Raw genomic sequence first — 16505 nt, 5'->3', positions numbered from 1 at the left:
ATGTATATTAGTATATGTAATCGTTATATCATAGACCATGCTTATTATGTGCATTATGAAAATTGATTCCAATTATATAATTGCAGTTAACATATTATGTATCAACAATTAACTTATTATGTAGCTTTAGTTTATTTACCTACATTTCTAAACTAAAATTGTGTAATATGTTAACTAAATGTATAACGTCATCTCTAATGTCGTTCAAAGGTCCAAGACTATTGAACAACTATTATCAAGTTACGGGTTTGCAGAAGCGTTCTATTGACTTTTTTTGTTTGAGTCGGTCACTTATCGATAACTTAGAGTCATAATGTGAGATTTATCCAAGACACACTCTCAAATAGTGATTGTTATTTTCATCATCACCCACCCAAAAAAAAATGGTCGAAGACCGTTCGTTTATAAAAATCTTTTATTTTTCTAAAATACTCCAAATGTTAAGCTATACACTTGTTTACAACATAGTTTTCGTGTGTTACTCCTAGTGGTTGAGAATTTGGCTAAGCTTTGAGGCTCTTGAGAAGTGTAGTTGGGCAGCATGCATCACACTAAGCTAACCACTACTATACAATGACATTTATAAAAGCCTGTTACTTGCACATCAACTTGATTCAAAACTGAAATCTATAAAATAGACCACAAATATATAATACTGCAACTTTATATGCATAGTTGAACAGGCTCATGCTGTTTTGGTAAATGAAAATTTTGAAAGAAATTGTTAACGAACTGATATTTTGACCGAAATGTATTAGCCCAAATCACAAGCCATTGAAAAACGCGTGTGAAGATAGTGTCATAAAAACAAAGGTTATATGCTGCCCCGTTGTCAAAATTTGTACCAACCACCTCGTATTGCTTTGTGCGTACGAATGCGAATTTCCATTTTCGGGGAAGTTGCCAATGTTTGTGCGTTGCGTTGCATTCGAAGACCCTTAAAAGCAAGGATATGATGGAGTGCCATCACAGAATTTCTTTTTTCTTAATTGACACCTTTAATGATACCACTGGTTTGGTTTCTCATTCTTATATTCTGCATGCCTTGGTTTCTCGATGATGCTCTTAAGTCTTACCCCACCATTTATAGTATACACTTGCAATAATGTGCTCAGAGAATATTCTAAATTAGTAAAAATAATATATTTTGATCAATCACTTGTTATCGAGGTATCAATGCATATTTAAAACAATAATTAATCGTATTCTAAGAATATTTTATATTATTTGTGCAGAAACTATTAAAGACTACATTTTATAAGAGCCAAAGCTAATTAAACGATTAAAGTGGTATGTATAAAATTCATATACTATAGTATTTAATCTTCATTGCCAATTTGCCATATCGGCTTATATATTACCTATTGCAAAGTGAAAGTTACCAATTACCACGTTATTACACACTTATCTTGTTATTTAATTACAAAATATAATTAAATACCATTATAAAATATGATTATATACTCCGTACAATTTTATTTGTATTAAAAATTTGCTTGAGAAAAAAAGGGTGTGATAGGTTAGGTGTTCAAATCTTAGTGTGAGCAAATATGTGATTGTTTATTTTGGATAAGTTTTTTTGATATAATACGTAGTATTTATGTGTTATAATTAATACATAATTTTAAATAAGCAAATATCAATTTTGGTTTCACGAGTATTAACAAAATACCGGAATGTGTAATTTGTAATTGTATTTTTGTCCATTCATATATAATATGTCAATTTCATTAATGAATGAACTCCCATCCAAAATATGTTCCATTATTGAATCCGCTTCAATCTCTGAATAAGGAGGATTAAATAATTAAATAATAAAATATTCTAATCAAAATTTATCTTTTACCATATTAAGTTAATATAAAAGATGTAAGTAGGCAACCGTGATTATTTGATTACCAATTCTTGATGACGGCCATTGAAAATGGAACAGTTTTATTACATGATTTCACTGTCAAAGTCCACATGTAGCCATGTGGGGTTGCGACGGAGAGTCCAATAATCTAGATGAACATCCATAAGAGTGTATGCTTCTGAAACCGTGGGATGTGTGGTGGTTGACAGCCAAGGGAGGCGTGTTGCCGCCGCATCAAGCGGCAAGCTAATGAACAAGATGACGGCCGAATCAGGGATTCTCAATCATTGTCATTGGCACTTATAATACTTACAAGTTGTGCAGAGTCTCCTATACATGTGAAGGCGAAGCCATTTTCAATGGGACTCCCCACTTGGACATGGCATTTATAACGGAATACAAAAAGCCTCGACATATTTTGGGTTTGAGTTCATACATTAATGGAGTTGGCATATTATACATGAATGAACAAAAATGCCCTTACAAATTATACAATCCAACATGTCTTATTTGGAGAGGTGACCTGTGTGATCAATATTGGCACAAAAATAATAACCGTGGATGAATATTGATAGTAATTAAACATGTAAATCAAAACTGTTATTTTGTTAATACTCGTAAAACTAAAATTGATTTTACTAAATTTTAAATATTCATAAAATAATATATGAGTTTGCATGTACACATCATATTATGTTGACTAGTTTTTCTTATGCGCGATGCGCAAAAAATAGGTGCCCAATATTAATATTTTATATTAAAATTTTAATTTTATTTATATTTTAGATATTTAAATTATTGTAAATAATAATAATAATGTAAAATGTTTTTATAAATTTTATATTTATATTTTAGGTAACAACTAACATATAACTCCAATATATAATGTGTATATTATTATTGTTGTTATTATTATTATTATTATTATTATTATTATTGAAGAAAATAAGAAAATATATAGTAGATGCATGTGCATGGTAACAATAGTGGAAAAGATAACGGAAGTTATAACGGTAGGGGTATGTTTGTCTAATATATTGTAAAGTACAACTTTTATAGCATAATGTACAAAATAAACTTAACGGAAAAAACGGACATAAATAAATGAAGGGTATAACCTTCATTCACACTTATTATGTTTTTAGATGTGGTAGAGAAGATATTAGCGCCATATTAGTTGAATTAAGAACTATATTAACACAGTTAATTGTTGTACAACATACTGGCCCTGTTTGGTAAATAATCAGCCTATCAGTCAATTTTTGCTTATTTGATCATTATTAGTTGTTTGGTTAATAAGGCTTTTTGTAACTCAAAAATGCTAAAATTCAAAAGGTTACTCAAAGCAGTCTTTTCAATTAACTTTTTGAGAAAAGAAATTATACAAAACAGCTATCAGCTAACAGCTAATTTATCAAACAACTTTCTACAATCAGCTAATATTATCAACAAATCATACCTTATAATCCAAACAGCCAACCCAATCAGCCAACAACCATTTACCAAACAGGGCCACTGTCTTTTATAGTGTTGAGTTTTGAGAATAAACTCAAATTAAAACTTGTTTTATGGTTGTAAATTTTCACAAAATAGACCTATAACTTATTGATAGTCAGCTTAATACTCCGTATAAGCTATACAATTTAAAATAATTACCAAAGAAAGGAGTAGACAAAAGATAAAGATCAGAAAGAAGAAAAAGAGTAAAAATCCTAATTACGTAATCTTCTATGCAAGGGAAACCCTCAGGGCAGTCGGGCGGAGAAGAGACCCATCAGGCCGTCGTATATAAATGAAAAACAGGGACAGTGACTGTAGAGCGTTTGACAAATAGACTTGCGTTCTTCAACCGTCCACAGTTCAAAGACTCGTCGAAGCCTTTATAATACACACCTTCTTGCCCGGACATTAACGCGAGTAGTTGGTAGGCGGCACGGCACAATCAGAGCAAACCGATAACTCAACTGCGATAACCTAAGCCCAAAAACACCCAAGCAAGGAAGAATGAAGTACGTTTTGGTGACCGGAGGAGTGGTGAGTGGCCTCGGAAAGGGTGTAACTGCCAGCAGTATCGGTGTTGTTCTCAAAGCCTGCGGCCTTCGCGTTACCTCCATCAAAATTGGTTATTTTCTGCACTTTTGATTTCGAAAACCAACATTTCTCTTTCTCTGTGCACTTCTGTTTTTTCCTCCTAATTTTTTGTTTCAATGGTCCTGATTATACCACTAGCACAATTTCTTCTGCTCTCCATCATTTTACCGGTGGAGGTGGTTAGAAATGCTGGGGTTTTATAAAAATCATTTTTAATTGCTCTGTGTTTATTATTTAGTTGTATGGTTTATTGAATTTATGGTGATGGGTTTTTACTGTGCAGATCCATATTTGAACACTGATGCCGGTACAATGTCTCCTTTCGAGCATGGGGAAGTTTTTGTGCTCGACGATGGTGGAGAGGTTTCCTTTTATTTGTTCTGTTTGTTTAGAACTTGGTTTAAGAATAGAAATTTTATTTCATGGCATCCTCTTTTTGGATAATTGGATTGCACAAGTCGGTGACCTTTACTCTATGATTGACATCGTGGGTTCAAAAAGCTTCTATGATCAATTATCTGACACTTAGTTATCAACCAGTGGTAAATTTCATACATGCAGAAGGTTCTGCTCTAGTTTAACACAGTTGGTCTTTGCATGTCTGTATTTACAGATATATGCAGTTTCACCAATAGATACTGATATGTTTTTCTCACAATCTTTAATGGGATTAGCTTCACTGCATGATGAACTCCAATTTTTTGACAGGTTGATCTAGATTTGGGCAATTATGAACGGTTTTTAGATGTGACACTTACGAGGGACAACAATATTACAACAGGGAAGATATATCAGGTGCTAATTTTACTGTTGTGTGATGTTACTCTGGTGATGGTGGGCTTTCAGCAAGTGCTTATTATTGTTTTATGTTTTATTGTAGTCCGTGCTTGAGAAGGAACGAAGAGGTGACTATCTTGGAAAAACTGTTCAGGTGATGTCATGTGCCTTTTTTGGCCTGGCAACTAAGATCATCAACAAAGAGAGGCCTCATCACACAGTGTATTGCTTGTCTATTTGAATTTCAGGTTGTCCCACACATTACTGATGCCATTAAGAATTGGATTGAATCAGTATCTCAAATTCCAGTTGATGGGAAGGAGGGCCCTGCTGATGTTTGCGTGATAGAATTAGGAGGAACTGTAGGTGAGAAATGGAGAGATATCTTAAATTCTAAAAGCCTTGAACTTTGTTTTCCTCTATTTTTCTTAAATTAAATTTATGAATACATATCTCCCACAGAGAATTTGCTAAAGTCAATTTTCCTCAGGTGATATTGAATCAATGCCCTTCATTGAGGCCTTAAGGCAATTATTTTTTACCGTTGGTAAGTTGGAATTATTTTAGCTATAAAGACAAGTAGATCTGCATACTTTGCTATTTTTAGTTTATAGGTCAATGGTGGAAACACATCTATTGTAGTTATTGTTGGCATTATTTACTTTGCCGGTTATTATCTGATAATGCAGCTTTTACTTCTTTCTTCTCAGGGCAAGACAATTTTTGTCTAATTCATGTCAGTCTCATACCTGTATTGGGTGTTGTGGGTGAACAGGTAATTCATTATGCCTGCTATACCTAAAGTGATTTTATGTTTAAATTCTGAAAGCTTTACCGTGTACACATGAATTTTCTACCCAGTGCCCATTTATGAGATTATGGTGCCTAGTCAGTTCAATGTAATTTACTTTTGGGATTCTCTTTTTTCATCCTTAATATGTATTTCTGTGCACATCTGCAGAAAACAAAGCCTACACAACATAGTGTGCGGGAACTGAGAGCATTAGGCTTGACTCCCCACTTCTTAGCATGTCGCTCAGCACAGGTGTGCACTTCTTATATCCACTGCCTCTATGCATCTCAGCATTCTGCTGATATCATTGTTCTATGATGTGTTGCAGCCTTTGCTGGAAAATACAAAGCAAAAACTTTCACAGTTTTGCCATGTCCCAGTAAGTTTCAAATTAATAGGCTTGACTTTTCAACCTTGTGTATAGGATCTCAATTTACGTCTATGTGATCACTTACATTTTCCTAGGTTAGCAACATTCTCAATATCCATGATGTTCCAAATATTTGGCATATTCCTCTCTTGCTTCGGGTGAGTTTTCTAAATCACACTGTTTCCTTTTTCACTAAAATTACCATTGCTTATGACCATCAAAATTTTGTTGCAGAACCAAAATGCTCATAATGCCATTCTGAAGCAACTGGACTTGGTGAAGTAAGCTTACATATGACAATTTCCTGAATGTTAAACCTATTTCAATGTCTTTTAAGTAGGTAAATATCAAATATGTCATTGTTACTGTGTGGGTTATGTTTCAGTGATGCTACACAACCTGACTTACAGGAGTGGACCAGGAGGGCTGAGACTTTTGATAATCTCACTAATTCTGTCAGTGGATATGGCCAATATGTATATACTTCTCAAATATATCTGTTCATTGCATTTGAGTGAAGGTTTATGCTTTTTGCAGGTAAGAATTGCAATGGTTGGGAAGTATGTTGGACTGACAGATTCCTACTTATCTGTAGTGAAGGTAAGATTGTTGAAGCTGTGATGAACTAGTGAACACATTCTGTTAGCTACAGTGTATTTGGGTTTATTTGAGACTGCAATGACCATGCAGCTCGCTTAGCTTAGCCAATATAAACACAATGCATATAACCTGGAAAAAATGACTTTTCAAATACAGATATCTTGTGCCGGAATGCATGTTACCTTCCATAGTTTAATAGGCATGTTGTTTTCCAAGTTAAGGTTACTCTAAATTTAATAGGAAAACCATGATGTTAATTGTTAACTTCTTACTTCCCCTCTTTTTTTCTTTTCTTTTATCTAAATAATTACTACTCATAGATGCCAATAAAAATAACATATTTAGCCTCACAGAAATGGCTATGAAATACAGTTAGGTAAAGTTGCATGACTTTTACATTCGTTGGTTTGTAGCTATAATAACTCTCGACTTTAAGGCTTAGTTGAGTTGACTGACACTATCAATGCCTCTACTATCAAATTCAGGCCAAAAGGATTTTTCGTTCAAGTGATTTGAGCTGTGATTCTAAATTGTTGCTTATGTTATTTTTATTTTCTTCAATTCCTAATTGCAACTCTTTAGGCTCTCCTTCATGCCTGCATTTCATGTTCAATGAAACCATCAATTGACTGGATTGCAGCTTCAGATCTTGAGGATGAAAGTGCTAGATTGGTACACAGCTTGTATTTTATTTTATTTTATTTTTTGTGTCTGCATGCTTTGACATGAAGTGTTTAGTTATTTATTCTTTTAAATATTCCCAGACCCCAGAAGCTCATGCAGCCGCTTGGAAGACTTTGAAGGTAAAGTTTTGTTCTTGTCTAGTGCTATGAAACAAGTTTCTTTGGTTAATATCAATATTCTAATTTCTAAGGAAGAAACTTCACTTGAGGTGAGCATGAGGAATGGGATGAGATGAGGAAATGAGATACTTAAAAGTGGAATGGATTTTTTACTCTTATTCTTGGTCTTGGTTTATGTTGGGATGAAACTCCATAATAGAATTTAAATTATTTAAAAATTCCCAAATGCCCTCTTGATAGAAATTATCTTGAAAAACATGCTAATAAAAATAATTCTATGACCCAAAATTTTTATTGAAAATGAAGCCTATACTTTCAGGAGGCATCATGCATCTTGGTTCCAGGTGGATTTGGTGATCGTGGCGTCAGTGGGATGATATTGGCTGCAAAATATGCAAGAGAGAATAGTGTTCCATATCTTGGGATATGTTTAGGAATGCAGATTTCTGTAATTGAATTTGCTAGATCTGTAAGTTAATTCTTTTGAATGCTTGCTGATCATTCATGCTATGTCTTTGTCCGATTTTTTGTGCACACATTTCCCTTTCGACATTTAAGAACATAGTTTTCATGCTAACATAAAGAAAAAATTTGTGGCTTCTCCAAACAGGGTTAATGAACTTTACTAAACTTAAAATAGGATGTGTGCAGCATTTATTTTCTTTTATCTTATATGGCTTGTGTCAATTGAGTGTTTCAGGTTTTGGCTATAGAAAAGGCAAATAGTACAGAATTTGATGAAAACACGCCCAACCCTGTTGTAATTTTTATGCCAGAGGTAATATTTCATTGTAGTGCTTTATGGTTTGCCATCTTTTTCTGATGCATCTTTCATATGCATTCACAGGGATCAAAGACACATATGGGCAGCACAATGAGGCTGGGTTCTCGGAAGACATTGTTCCGGTCTCCTGATTGCATCACTGCAAAGCTGTATGACATTAGACGCATTATTTCCTTCTAGTCTTGAAATTCATGAACAACAAAGACACATTGGGTGATGTTCATATGATACTCTCTGGCCTAATTGAATGGTTTGGGTCTAGTTTATATGTGTTTGTGTGTGCATATATATATAGCTGAAACCTTGGGGCAAAGATCTAACTTAGATCTTAAATGAGATCTTTGCCTTGAGCTGAGCTTTGGCATGATGCTAGTACAAGTGCCCTTGTAAATAACTTATCATTGTGCTTAAAACAAAAGATCTTGATACTGCATTGGCACATAGAAATGTCTTGATTTATGCACAAAGTAGAGCTTGATGCTTGCATTCTAGTATTGTTACCCTCCAAATAATACTCTCATCTTTCTGAAGGTACAAAAATTCACAGTATGTGGATGAGCGGCATCGGCATAGATATGAGGTAAAGTATAGAAATTGACTTATGGAGTGAAATTGTTTTGTGACTCTTACCAGGTTATTGTGCCTATTTTGATTTAACGGTTCAGGTTAATCCTGAGATGGTTGATGCTTTAGAAAAAGCTGGCTTGAAATTTGTTGGAACGGATGAAAGTGGAAAGCGAATGGAGGTTAGTTATCTAGACTTTGCTTTGGATTTACTTACTAGTATCACTGTGTTTTTATCCTTGACTTCTTTTCGGTATTTCCTATTTGTCTTGCAGATTTTGGAACTTCCAAATCACCCATTTTATGTATGTGTCCAGTTTCATCCAGAATTCAAGTCACGGCCAGGGAGGCCCTCAGCTCCATTTTTGGGTATAATAATATAATTAATTTCTTCTTATCTATAACTGAAGTTCACTATTCTTATTCTAGAATTAGAATATTCATTCAGGTTTTGCACGAATACATTTTTGCTAACACTTTGTGATTGCCTTATAGGTTTTATCTTGGCCGCGATAGGGAAATTAGATGCACACTTCAAGAAGGGTCTTCAGAATGGAACGCTATAGCAACGCCATTATTCAGTACTAGGTGCATTTATTGTTTATAGGCCATTCTTTATGGGCCTGCCCGCCTTAATTGAAATTGATTTGATTTGATCGTGCAGGGAAATCCTGTTATGTGCGGTTTGATACACTGAAGACAAATGTATTTTAGGATTGTCAAAGAAAGGGAAACGTGGAAATTTTGGCTCACTGCTGCTGTTAACAAAGATGCATACCAATACAAGCTGTGCTTCATGTTGGTTGGGCTTTCAGTGGTTGTTTTTGGCGAAAGCAGAAAACATTATATATATGTTTTGTATTAGAGATTTAGAGTGTTGCCCATTTGGTTTCCTTCAAATTCGTCTGTGTTTCAAGCGAGTGATGTAGGATTGTTTGGCTGATATTAGAGATGGCAAAGCTAGGTAGAATTTTCATGATATGCAATTTTGAGTTGCTCTATAATATATGGAAAACACGTCGTTAAATGTGGAATGGTTAAGTGTCCCATGTTTTTGTTTCAATTGAACTATAAATGATCCATTGACATTTATAAATTTTCATGGACTTTCAATTTAATCATGAAGCACAAAAAAATGAAAACATGTTATTGTAATATTCGGTTATTCAGTTAAATATTTATTTAGTAAGCATTAAATTTGAGAGTAATACCATAAAAAAGGGACTTCTTGTTGAGATGAGCAAATTGGACATTCTTTTAAAAAATTGAGGAATAAGGGTCAAATAGGCCACTGAATTACACACCAAAATGCAATTAGGCCATCGAACTAAAAAACAATGCAATTAGGTCCATGAATTACACAAAATCATGCAATTTGATCCAAAATGACTTGCAATTAGGCCATCAAACAAAAAAACAATGCAATTAGGACCCTGAATTACACAAAATCATGCAATTTGATCCAAAATGACTTGTTTTACTTGCTTTGCCGGTTATCAATTTTAAAAATAATATTTTAAAATAATTTTAAATAAAATATTAATTAAAATTAAAATTAAGAATTTTAAAAAAAATTCCGGCCGAAAGTTTTTTTTTTAATTATTAATTATTAATTTTTAATTTTAATTTTAATGTAAAACAAGTTATTTTAGATCAAATTGCATGAGTTTGTGTAGTTCAAGGACCCAATTGCATTGTTTTTTAGTTCATGGCTTAATTGTATTTTGGTGTGTAGTTTAGTGGCCTATTTCACCCTTATTCCAAAAATTGAGAATGAAAATTGATAAATGTTACTCAAAATCAATAGATCATGGTAAATGTTGTAGAATTTAATGCTCTCATAGAGTTGATGAAAATAGTTTTATTATGAGTATGTAATGTAATACAGAAATAGGAATCGGAATCTCAGTTTTATCTACAAACAGTGCCGCAATGCCTCTGGTACAATAAAAGAATGAATTTTGTATTGTAGTAACGATAAATGGGATAGGATGAGATCAATTGGCTCCTCTGGCAAGCATTTCATTATACCGTAGATATGATATCTGTCTTTGCAGCTTAATTTGGTCGTAGAACTTAGCTATGAACTGCTCCGCCTTGGTATCAATTTCTTCGCCGCCGTCATCGCCGTCGCGGCACTGATGATGATCATCATCATCCGCATTATTATCATATTCATCAGAGAACACGATTCGATCATCGGCATCGGCGTTGCTAATCCCGTCAAAATCGAAATCGAAATCGACGGGAGGGTTTATGCAGGGGATGTGAGGCATCCTGAAGCGCAAGGAAGCAGGGCGATGCATCTTGACGTGGATGATAGGGGTATCGTCAAACGAGAACTGGCGCTCGCCGTAATGTAGGGTACAGGGATCACGGCGGCGATGCAAGTAGCCGGCGGCGGAGTGACGATGATCGTGGAGGCTCTTAACGCACTTGGGAAGGTCCTTGAACATCAACAGCCTGTTCTTAAACACTCCTCCCTTTCTCGCCCATAGCAATGCTACACGAACCAGGTTCCATGCTTTCATCATCTTCATCTGCGCTCTCCCCATTCTCGATCTTTTTGTTTGTTTGTTTGCTCAATATACACTAAAAGTTATCAGGCTTTTGCTAGATTGCTTTTCAGTTTCCTTTTTTTGTAGACAATTGAAGAGCTGTAGAAGATAGTGATATACTTGGCGAATGAGGAGAGGCTATCAAGCCATATATATATGTACACCTAACCTAACATCTTCCAAATAAATTATTTGAATAAAAATTAAAATATAAGTAACGCGGTATGTATGAAAACTGAAAACATAAGAGGCAGCGCAGGAAAGTCCAAACAAATAAAAACAGGTTGTTAAGAGGGAGTAGAGTGCTCGAAACACTTGAGGAAACTCGTGCCACACACGCCTCTACGCGGAGGAATCAACTGCGCCCCTTGTACGTCTTCGTCTCCCCCTTTTATTTTATTTTATTTTTTTAAAAGTTGCAGCTTAAGAATGTGTACTGTGTAAATCTGACTTTATTATTATTATATGCAGTATTTTAATGTTTAAATATATATGAATTAGTTTTATAGTTTCGGAGATACATTGTACACAAAAAAGAAAAAGTACTATTTTTAGTGTAAAATGATTAAGAAAGAATTCAAACGTAGGAGTAAAAATAAAATGTAGTCGTTAATTTGTTGTAGACAGCACATTTTGGCAATAGAAAATGTGAAGGAACAATGATTAGGGGCGGGGCCAGATGTAATGCCAGCTTTGTAGGGACTGGGAACTAGGAGGGATATTTGTGTTTTCTTCTCTGGTTAGGTTTTGTGTTAAGGTTTTGCTGTCAAGGTTTGCTAAACGTGAAAAGAAATACATACCCCGTTCCCGAATAATATTTTGAATTTTATACGCATTATTATTACTATTATTATTTATTCACTGCCAGCTTGCTCATTTCAATTTTATTTTATAATAAAAATAATTTAGATAATAGTCATTGGTTTTATTATGGTTTCTTCAAATTTAACCCGTCCTTAATGCATCAATTGTTATAGTTCTAAAATCCGAAATAAGTTTTCAAAAAAAAAAAATCCGAAATAAAATCCCAATTATAAAAAATTCAAATATTTTATGGGCTTTATTGTATAGGTAAGAATGGGCCAATTGACCATTTAAGGATGGATAATTGTTTTGGCCCAATGGTAATATTCTTAAAATCTACGAGGATACTAACGAGTAACGACAAAGATTCTGACTTGAGAAACAACATTAAGATTAAGATAGATGGCAACAACCAGTTACAGTATATTGCATGGTCATATACTCATGAAAAATTGCAATCTTTTCTGCCGGTAGGTGGTAGCTCACCACAGATGCCTTGTTGGACTGTAGACTATGGAGTAAAAATTTGAAGTCAAAAGTCCAAATAGTAATTGCTTCTCTGTTCACTTTCCAAGCCGATCACATTCACATATATTTACTCGCCCGCCCGCCCGCCCGCCGGGTATAGACTGTCCGTACATCTACTGTTGTATTTTTTTCTTCATCCAATTGAATTGAAGAAGGAGCGAGCTTCCATGTCGCTGAGGCCCAACGCCAGAACTGAGGCTCGCCGGAGCCGGTACAAGGTCGCCGTTGATTCCGACGATGGCCGCAGAAGAAGAGAAGAAAACATGGTGGAGATCCGCAAGAGCAAAAGAGAGGAGAGCCTGTTGAAGAAGCGGCGCGATGGCCTTCAGCCTCAACAATTACACAACTTCACTCCCCCCGCTCCTCATATCGCCAAAAAGGTTCAATTTTTATTTACTCCCTTTATCTGGGAGGGAATCTAATTTCCAGCATCCCTGTTTGGATCTTTGTAGTTAAGCGTAGATTTGAAGTGTGATCAGTACTAACTAACATACTGTTCATTTTGTCGGTAGGCATAGCTGCGAGTTATACCATAGGAACCGTACTTTCTTGCAAGTGTTGAGTAGTTATTAGTGTCAGACAGTGATATGCTACTTTCTTGTAATTTGCACAAAAAAAGTTATGACATTAGATTATGTTTATTTGTTTGATTCAGCTAGAAAGTCTACCTGCTTTAGTCGCCGGCGTCTGGTCAAATGACACCACTTTGCAACTTGAATCAACAACTCAGTTCCGGAAGCTCCTTTCTATAGGTTCCAATTCCACAATCTGTTTACCTTTCTGTTTGTTGCTTGGCCATGTTATATATTCTTTATTATTATTATTATTATTGGATGTTTTGGCAGAGCGTAATCCCCCTATGGAAGAGGTGATACAAGCTGGAGTTGTTCCTCGCTTTGTTGATTTTCTTGCTAGAGATGAGTACCCACAGCTCCAGGTTTGAATAATTGGTTATTTGTTGTTGCTTGTTATCTTCAGCTTCCAGCTTCTTTTATAATGTTTGGCATTTTAATTACTAGTTTGAAGCTGCTTGGGCTCTCACCAATATTGCGTCTGGCACTTCAGACAACACAAAAGTTGTAATTGATCACGGTGCTGTTCCCATTTTTGTCAGACTTCTTAGCTCTCCAAGTGATGATGTTCGCGAGCAGGTATATGAAGAAGTGATTTGTATGAGGTTCTGTCTCCTTGCCTCTCACTTTCTAAAAAATTATATTAAACATGGTACTACAGGGTTATAGCGAAACTCAAATGGATGGATGGCTAACTTCTTTTTTTTTTCAGATAACCACTATATATAGAGTTTGATGCACTTAGTTTGTATGTTATCAGGCTGCTTGGGCATTAGGAAATGTTGCTGGTGACTCACCCAAGTGCCGTGATCTTGTGCTTAATCATGGAGCTTTGATGCCACTTTTAGCACAATTTAATGAGCATGCTAAATTGTCCATGCTGCGGAATGCAACCTGGACATTATCAAATTTCTGTAGAGGCAAGCCTCAGCCCCAATTTGAACAGGTTGGACTCCTTTCTTTTTGTATATACATATATATGTTTGTGTGTTCGGGGTGGCTATACATATACATTTTATTTTTCTTTTTGAAGGACATTTTTGTATAGTGACATTTGGGAATTGTATTCAGATGAAAGCAGCTCTGCCTACCCTTGCACAGCTTGTACATTCAAATGACGAGGAAGTCCTGACAGATGCATGCTGGGCGCTTTCATACCTCTCTGATGGTCCTACCGAGAAAATCCAAGCTGTAATTGAGGCTGGAGTCTGTCACCGCCTTGTTGAGCTTCTACTGTGAGAATTACATTTTATTTTCTATCTTTTGCAAGTATCCATTTTGCTTATTGAACAATTTTCTTACATTTAATTGCTTTTACGAGTCAACTGATTTCTCTTGCCCATTACATTCATTCTATCATTGTCTACAGTCACCATTCACCATCCGTTCTCATTCCTGCCCTCCGTACTGTTGGTAATATTGTTACTGGGAATGATGTTCAGACTCAGGTATTCAACACCATTTTCATTTGTTTGCAGTGAATTTGGTTTTTCATGAAACACATGAATATATCAAAATATATTTCTTTTTTCCTTTGGCAACTTTAGTATTATTTCTTTGTATCTATTTGCATTGTGAAATATTTCCTGCTTCTCCACTACGTTTTGTGTTTCTTACTCCAGTTCTTGACTCTTGTATGCATTTTTTTTAAAAAAAAATTCTTGATTTCAAATTTCAGATTATCATTGACCATCTGGCTCTTCCCTGCCTTCGTAACTTATTGACTCAAAATTACAAGAAAAGCATCAAGAAGGAAGCTTGCTGGACTATCTCAAATATTACAGCTGGAAATAAGGACCAAATTCAGGTAATTCTATACAAGGCAATGCATTTTATTGGACTGCAGTTGCGTCTTGTTCAACATTATCATGGTTCTCAGATTGTAGTATGAAATCCACTCCACTTTTGCAGTTCTTCAGAATTTTGATAATAGTGTTCTTGACTGAGCCACATCAGAATGTTTATTTGGACCAAAACTTGTTTTCCGTTGATTTATCGTATCTCTCCTGCTCCCTAGTGCATCTGGTGAAGCAGATTCAAACTAAAGGTGTGTAGATTTTAATTCTCAGGCCGTCTTTGATGCTGGTATAGTTGAGCCTCTTGTTTATCTGCTCCAAAATGCTGAGTTCGATATAAAGAAAGAGGCTGCTTGGGCAATTTCAAATGCTACTTCTGGTGGATCTCCCGCACAAATCAAGTATGTCTCTGTCTGTCAAATTTATATTCTTGTTGATTGCTAAACTGCGTTTTAGTGTAAGCTAATTTTTTGAATTGGTTGGAAGGTTCTTGGTTTCTCAGGGTTGTATAAAGCCGCTATGTGATCTTCTAGCTTGTCATGACCCAAGAATCGTGACAGTCTGCTTGGAAGGACTTCAGAACATTCTGAAGATTGGTGAAGCAGAGAAGGATGCGGATGGTGTTAACAAATTTGGACAATTGATTGAAGAAGCTGATGGTTTGGACAAGATTGAAAACCTTCAGAGCCATGATAACCATGATATATATGATAAGGCAGTTAAGATCCTTGAAGCTTATTGGTTGGATGAGGATGAAGAGCAGCTACCTTCGGATGATGCTCCGCAATCTGGATTCAACTTTGGAGGTGGTGATCTTTCTGTTCCATCCGGGGGGTTCAAGTTCAGTTAAGGTTCGTTTATCTTCTGATGTTATATTCCTCTTACATTGTCCTTGTCCTTGTGCTCTGCATCCATTGGACCATAGTGAGGCTGCTTAAAGTTTTACATATTACTTATTTTGTTGCTCCTTTGGCCTTTAGTCTCTAACAGTTTATAGTCTAGGTTATAGTAAAAAACAGTGTTTTTCCCCGTTGCTCCTCCATCTCTCAACTCTAGTTAGGTAGATTAGATTCGTTGATGCATGTTAGTCGGGTCTGGCCTAACAAATACTTATCAGATCACGGGGCTCATTATTGTCCAAAACTTGCAGGATTGAAATGAAGTAGTCAAGGTCTTGCCCTGTAATAGGTACATTGGCATCAGGTGCACAGGGTATGTTGTTATGTGGGGTTCAAGTTTAACCTGGCTGAGATAATATTGATCTGCTTTTCTTTCATCGAGATGTCTAAATAAAGAATAGGAGATATGAGACAGAGCCAGCCAAGAATGAAACAGTCAGTCCCCGTTGTGAAGAAGGCAATGTTGTTTAAAACTTATAATTCAGGGGGTTTGCTTATTTTTTGTTGATTTTTGCAAGCTATCTGTTGTGGAAATGGATGGGAGGTTTCATCGGTGGTTTTTAAATGTCCTTCCTTCTCTTGCTTTGTTCTTTAGCAATAGATAGGGCTCATGTAAGCTCAGTGTTTTGTTCAGTCAAAAGGTCATATACTCTATATAATATTCATACGTTGAAGCTTAATATGGTAATGCTTTCTTTCCTTGTCCAAAGT

At 35.4% G+C, this 16505-nt stretch overlaps 3 protein-coding genes across 3 annotated transcripts; 2 read left to right on the top strand and 1 right to left on the bottom strand.

Moving 5' to 3' along the window:
• Nucleotides 1–3603: 3603 nt before the first annotated feature.
• Nucleotides 3604–9700, top strand: LOC116004587 (CTP synthase). The gene is made up of 23 exons (XM_031244700.1): nucleotides 3604–3977; nucleotides 4230–4309; nucleotides 4655–4741; nucleotides 4827–4877; nucleotides 4972–5089; nucleotides 5214–5270; nucleotides 5434–5498; nucleotides 5685–5768; nucleotides 5845–5895; nucleotides 5982–6044; nucleotides 6121–6167; nucleotides 6272–6341; nucleotides 6424–6486; nucleotides 7069–7158; nucleotides 7251–7289; nucleotides 7609–7758; nucleotides 7990–8067; nucleotides 8137–8222; nucleotides 8605–8653; nucleotides 8739–8819; nucleotides 8913–9006; nucleotides 9133–9225; nucleotides 9302–9700. The coding sequence occupies exons 1-22, from the start codon at nucleotides 3860–3862 to the stop codon at nucleotides 9201–9203; spliced, it is 1692 nt and encodes a 563-aa protein (XP_031100560.1). The 5' UTR covers nucleotides 3604–3859; the 3' UTR covers nucleotides 9204–9225; nucleotides 9302–9700.
• Nucleotides 9701–10460: 760 nt separating this feature from the next.
• On the bottom strand, nucleotides 10461–11351 carry LOC116005210. Its single transcript, XM_031245472.1, has one exon. It carries the CDS (start codon nucleotides 11190–11192, stop codon nucleotides 10635–10637), a length of 558 nt encoding a protein of 185 aa, XP_031101332.1. The 5' UTR covers nucleotides 11193–11351; the 3' UTR covers nucleotides 10461–10634.
• Nucleotides 11352–12474: 1123 nt separating this feature from the next.
• On the top strand, nucleotides 12475–16482 carry LOC116005208 (importin subunit alpha-like). Its single transcript, XM_031245469.1, has 11 exons — nucleotides 12475–12907; nucleotides 13183–13279; nucleotides 13373–13464; nucleotides 13547–13678; nucleotides 13860–14045; nucleotides 14171–14334; nucleotides 14469–14547; nucleotides 14778–14906; nucleotides 15169–15296; nucleotides 15382–15746; nucleotides 16046–16482. The coding sequence occupies exons 1-10, from the start codon at nucleotides 12695–12697 to the stop codon at nucleotides 15743–15745; spliced, it is 1584 nt and encodes a 527-aa protein (XP_031101329.1). The 5' UTR covers nucleotides 12475–12694; the 3' UTR covers nucleotide 15746; nucleotides 16046–16482.
• The last annotated feature ends 23 nt before the right edge of the window (nucleotides 16483–16505 follow it).

Source organism: Ipomoea triloba, chromosome 14 (assembly GCF_003576645.1).
Source record: "Ipomoea triloba cultivar NCNSP0323 chromosome 14, ASM357664v1".
In the NCBI taxonomy this organism is placed as follows: domain Eukaryota; kingdom Viridiplantae; phylum Streptophyta; class Magnoliopsida; order Solanales; family Convolvulaceae; genus Ipomoea; species Ipomoea triloba.
Note: the sequence above shows the minus strand (reverse complement) of the source record. Positions and strands in the feature narration are given on the sequence as shown.

What these genes read in the sequence shown, in the direction of transcription:
- LOC116004587 (XM_031244700.1), top strand. Translation starts at nt 3,860, where the DNA reads ATGAAGTACGTTTTGGTGACCGGAGGAGTGGTGAGTGGCCTCGGAAAG. An exon ending in CGTTACCTCCATCAAAATTG is followed by an intron (nt 3,978 to 4,229) that starts GTTATTTTCTGC and finishes TTTACTGTGCAG; the next exon opens with ATCCATATTTGAACACTGAT. An exon ending in CCGCTTGGAAGACTTTGAAG is followed by an intron (nt 7,290 to 7,608) that starts GTAAAGTTTTGT and finishes CTATACTTTCAG; the next exon opens with GAGGCATCATGCATCTTGGT.
- LOC116005208 (XM_031245469.1), top strand. Translation starts at nt 12,695, where the DNA reads ATGTCGCTGAGGCCCAACGCCAGAACTGAGGCTCGCCGGAGCCGGTAC. An exon ending in GTGATGATGTTCGCGAGCAG is followed by an intron (nt 13,679 to 13,859) that starts GTATATGAAGAA and finishes GTATGTTATCAG; the next exon opens with GCTGCTTGGGCATTAGGAAA. An exon ending in CTCAGCCCCAATTTGAACAG is followed by an intron (nt 14,046 to 14,170) that starts GTTGGACTCCTT and finishes AATTGTATTCAG; the next exon opens with ATGAAAGCAGCTCTGCCTAC.
- LOC116005210 (XM_031245472.1), bottom strand. Translation starts at nt 11,192, where the DNA reads ATGGGGAGAGCGCAGATGAAGATGATGAAAGCATGGAACCTGGTTCGT.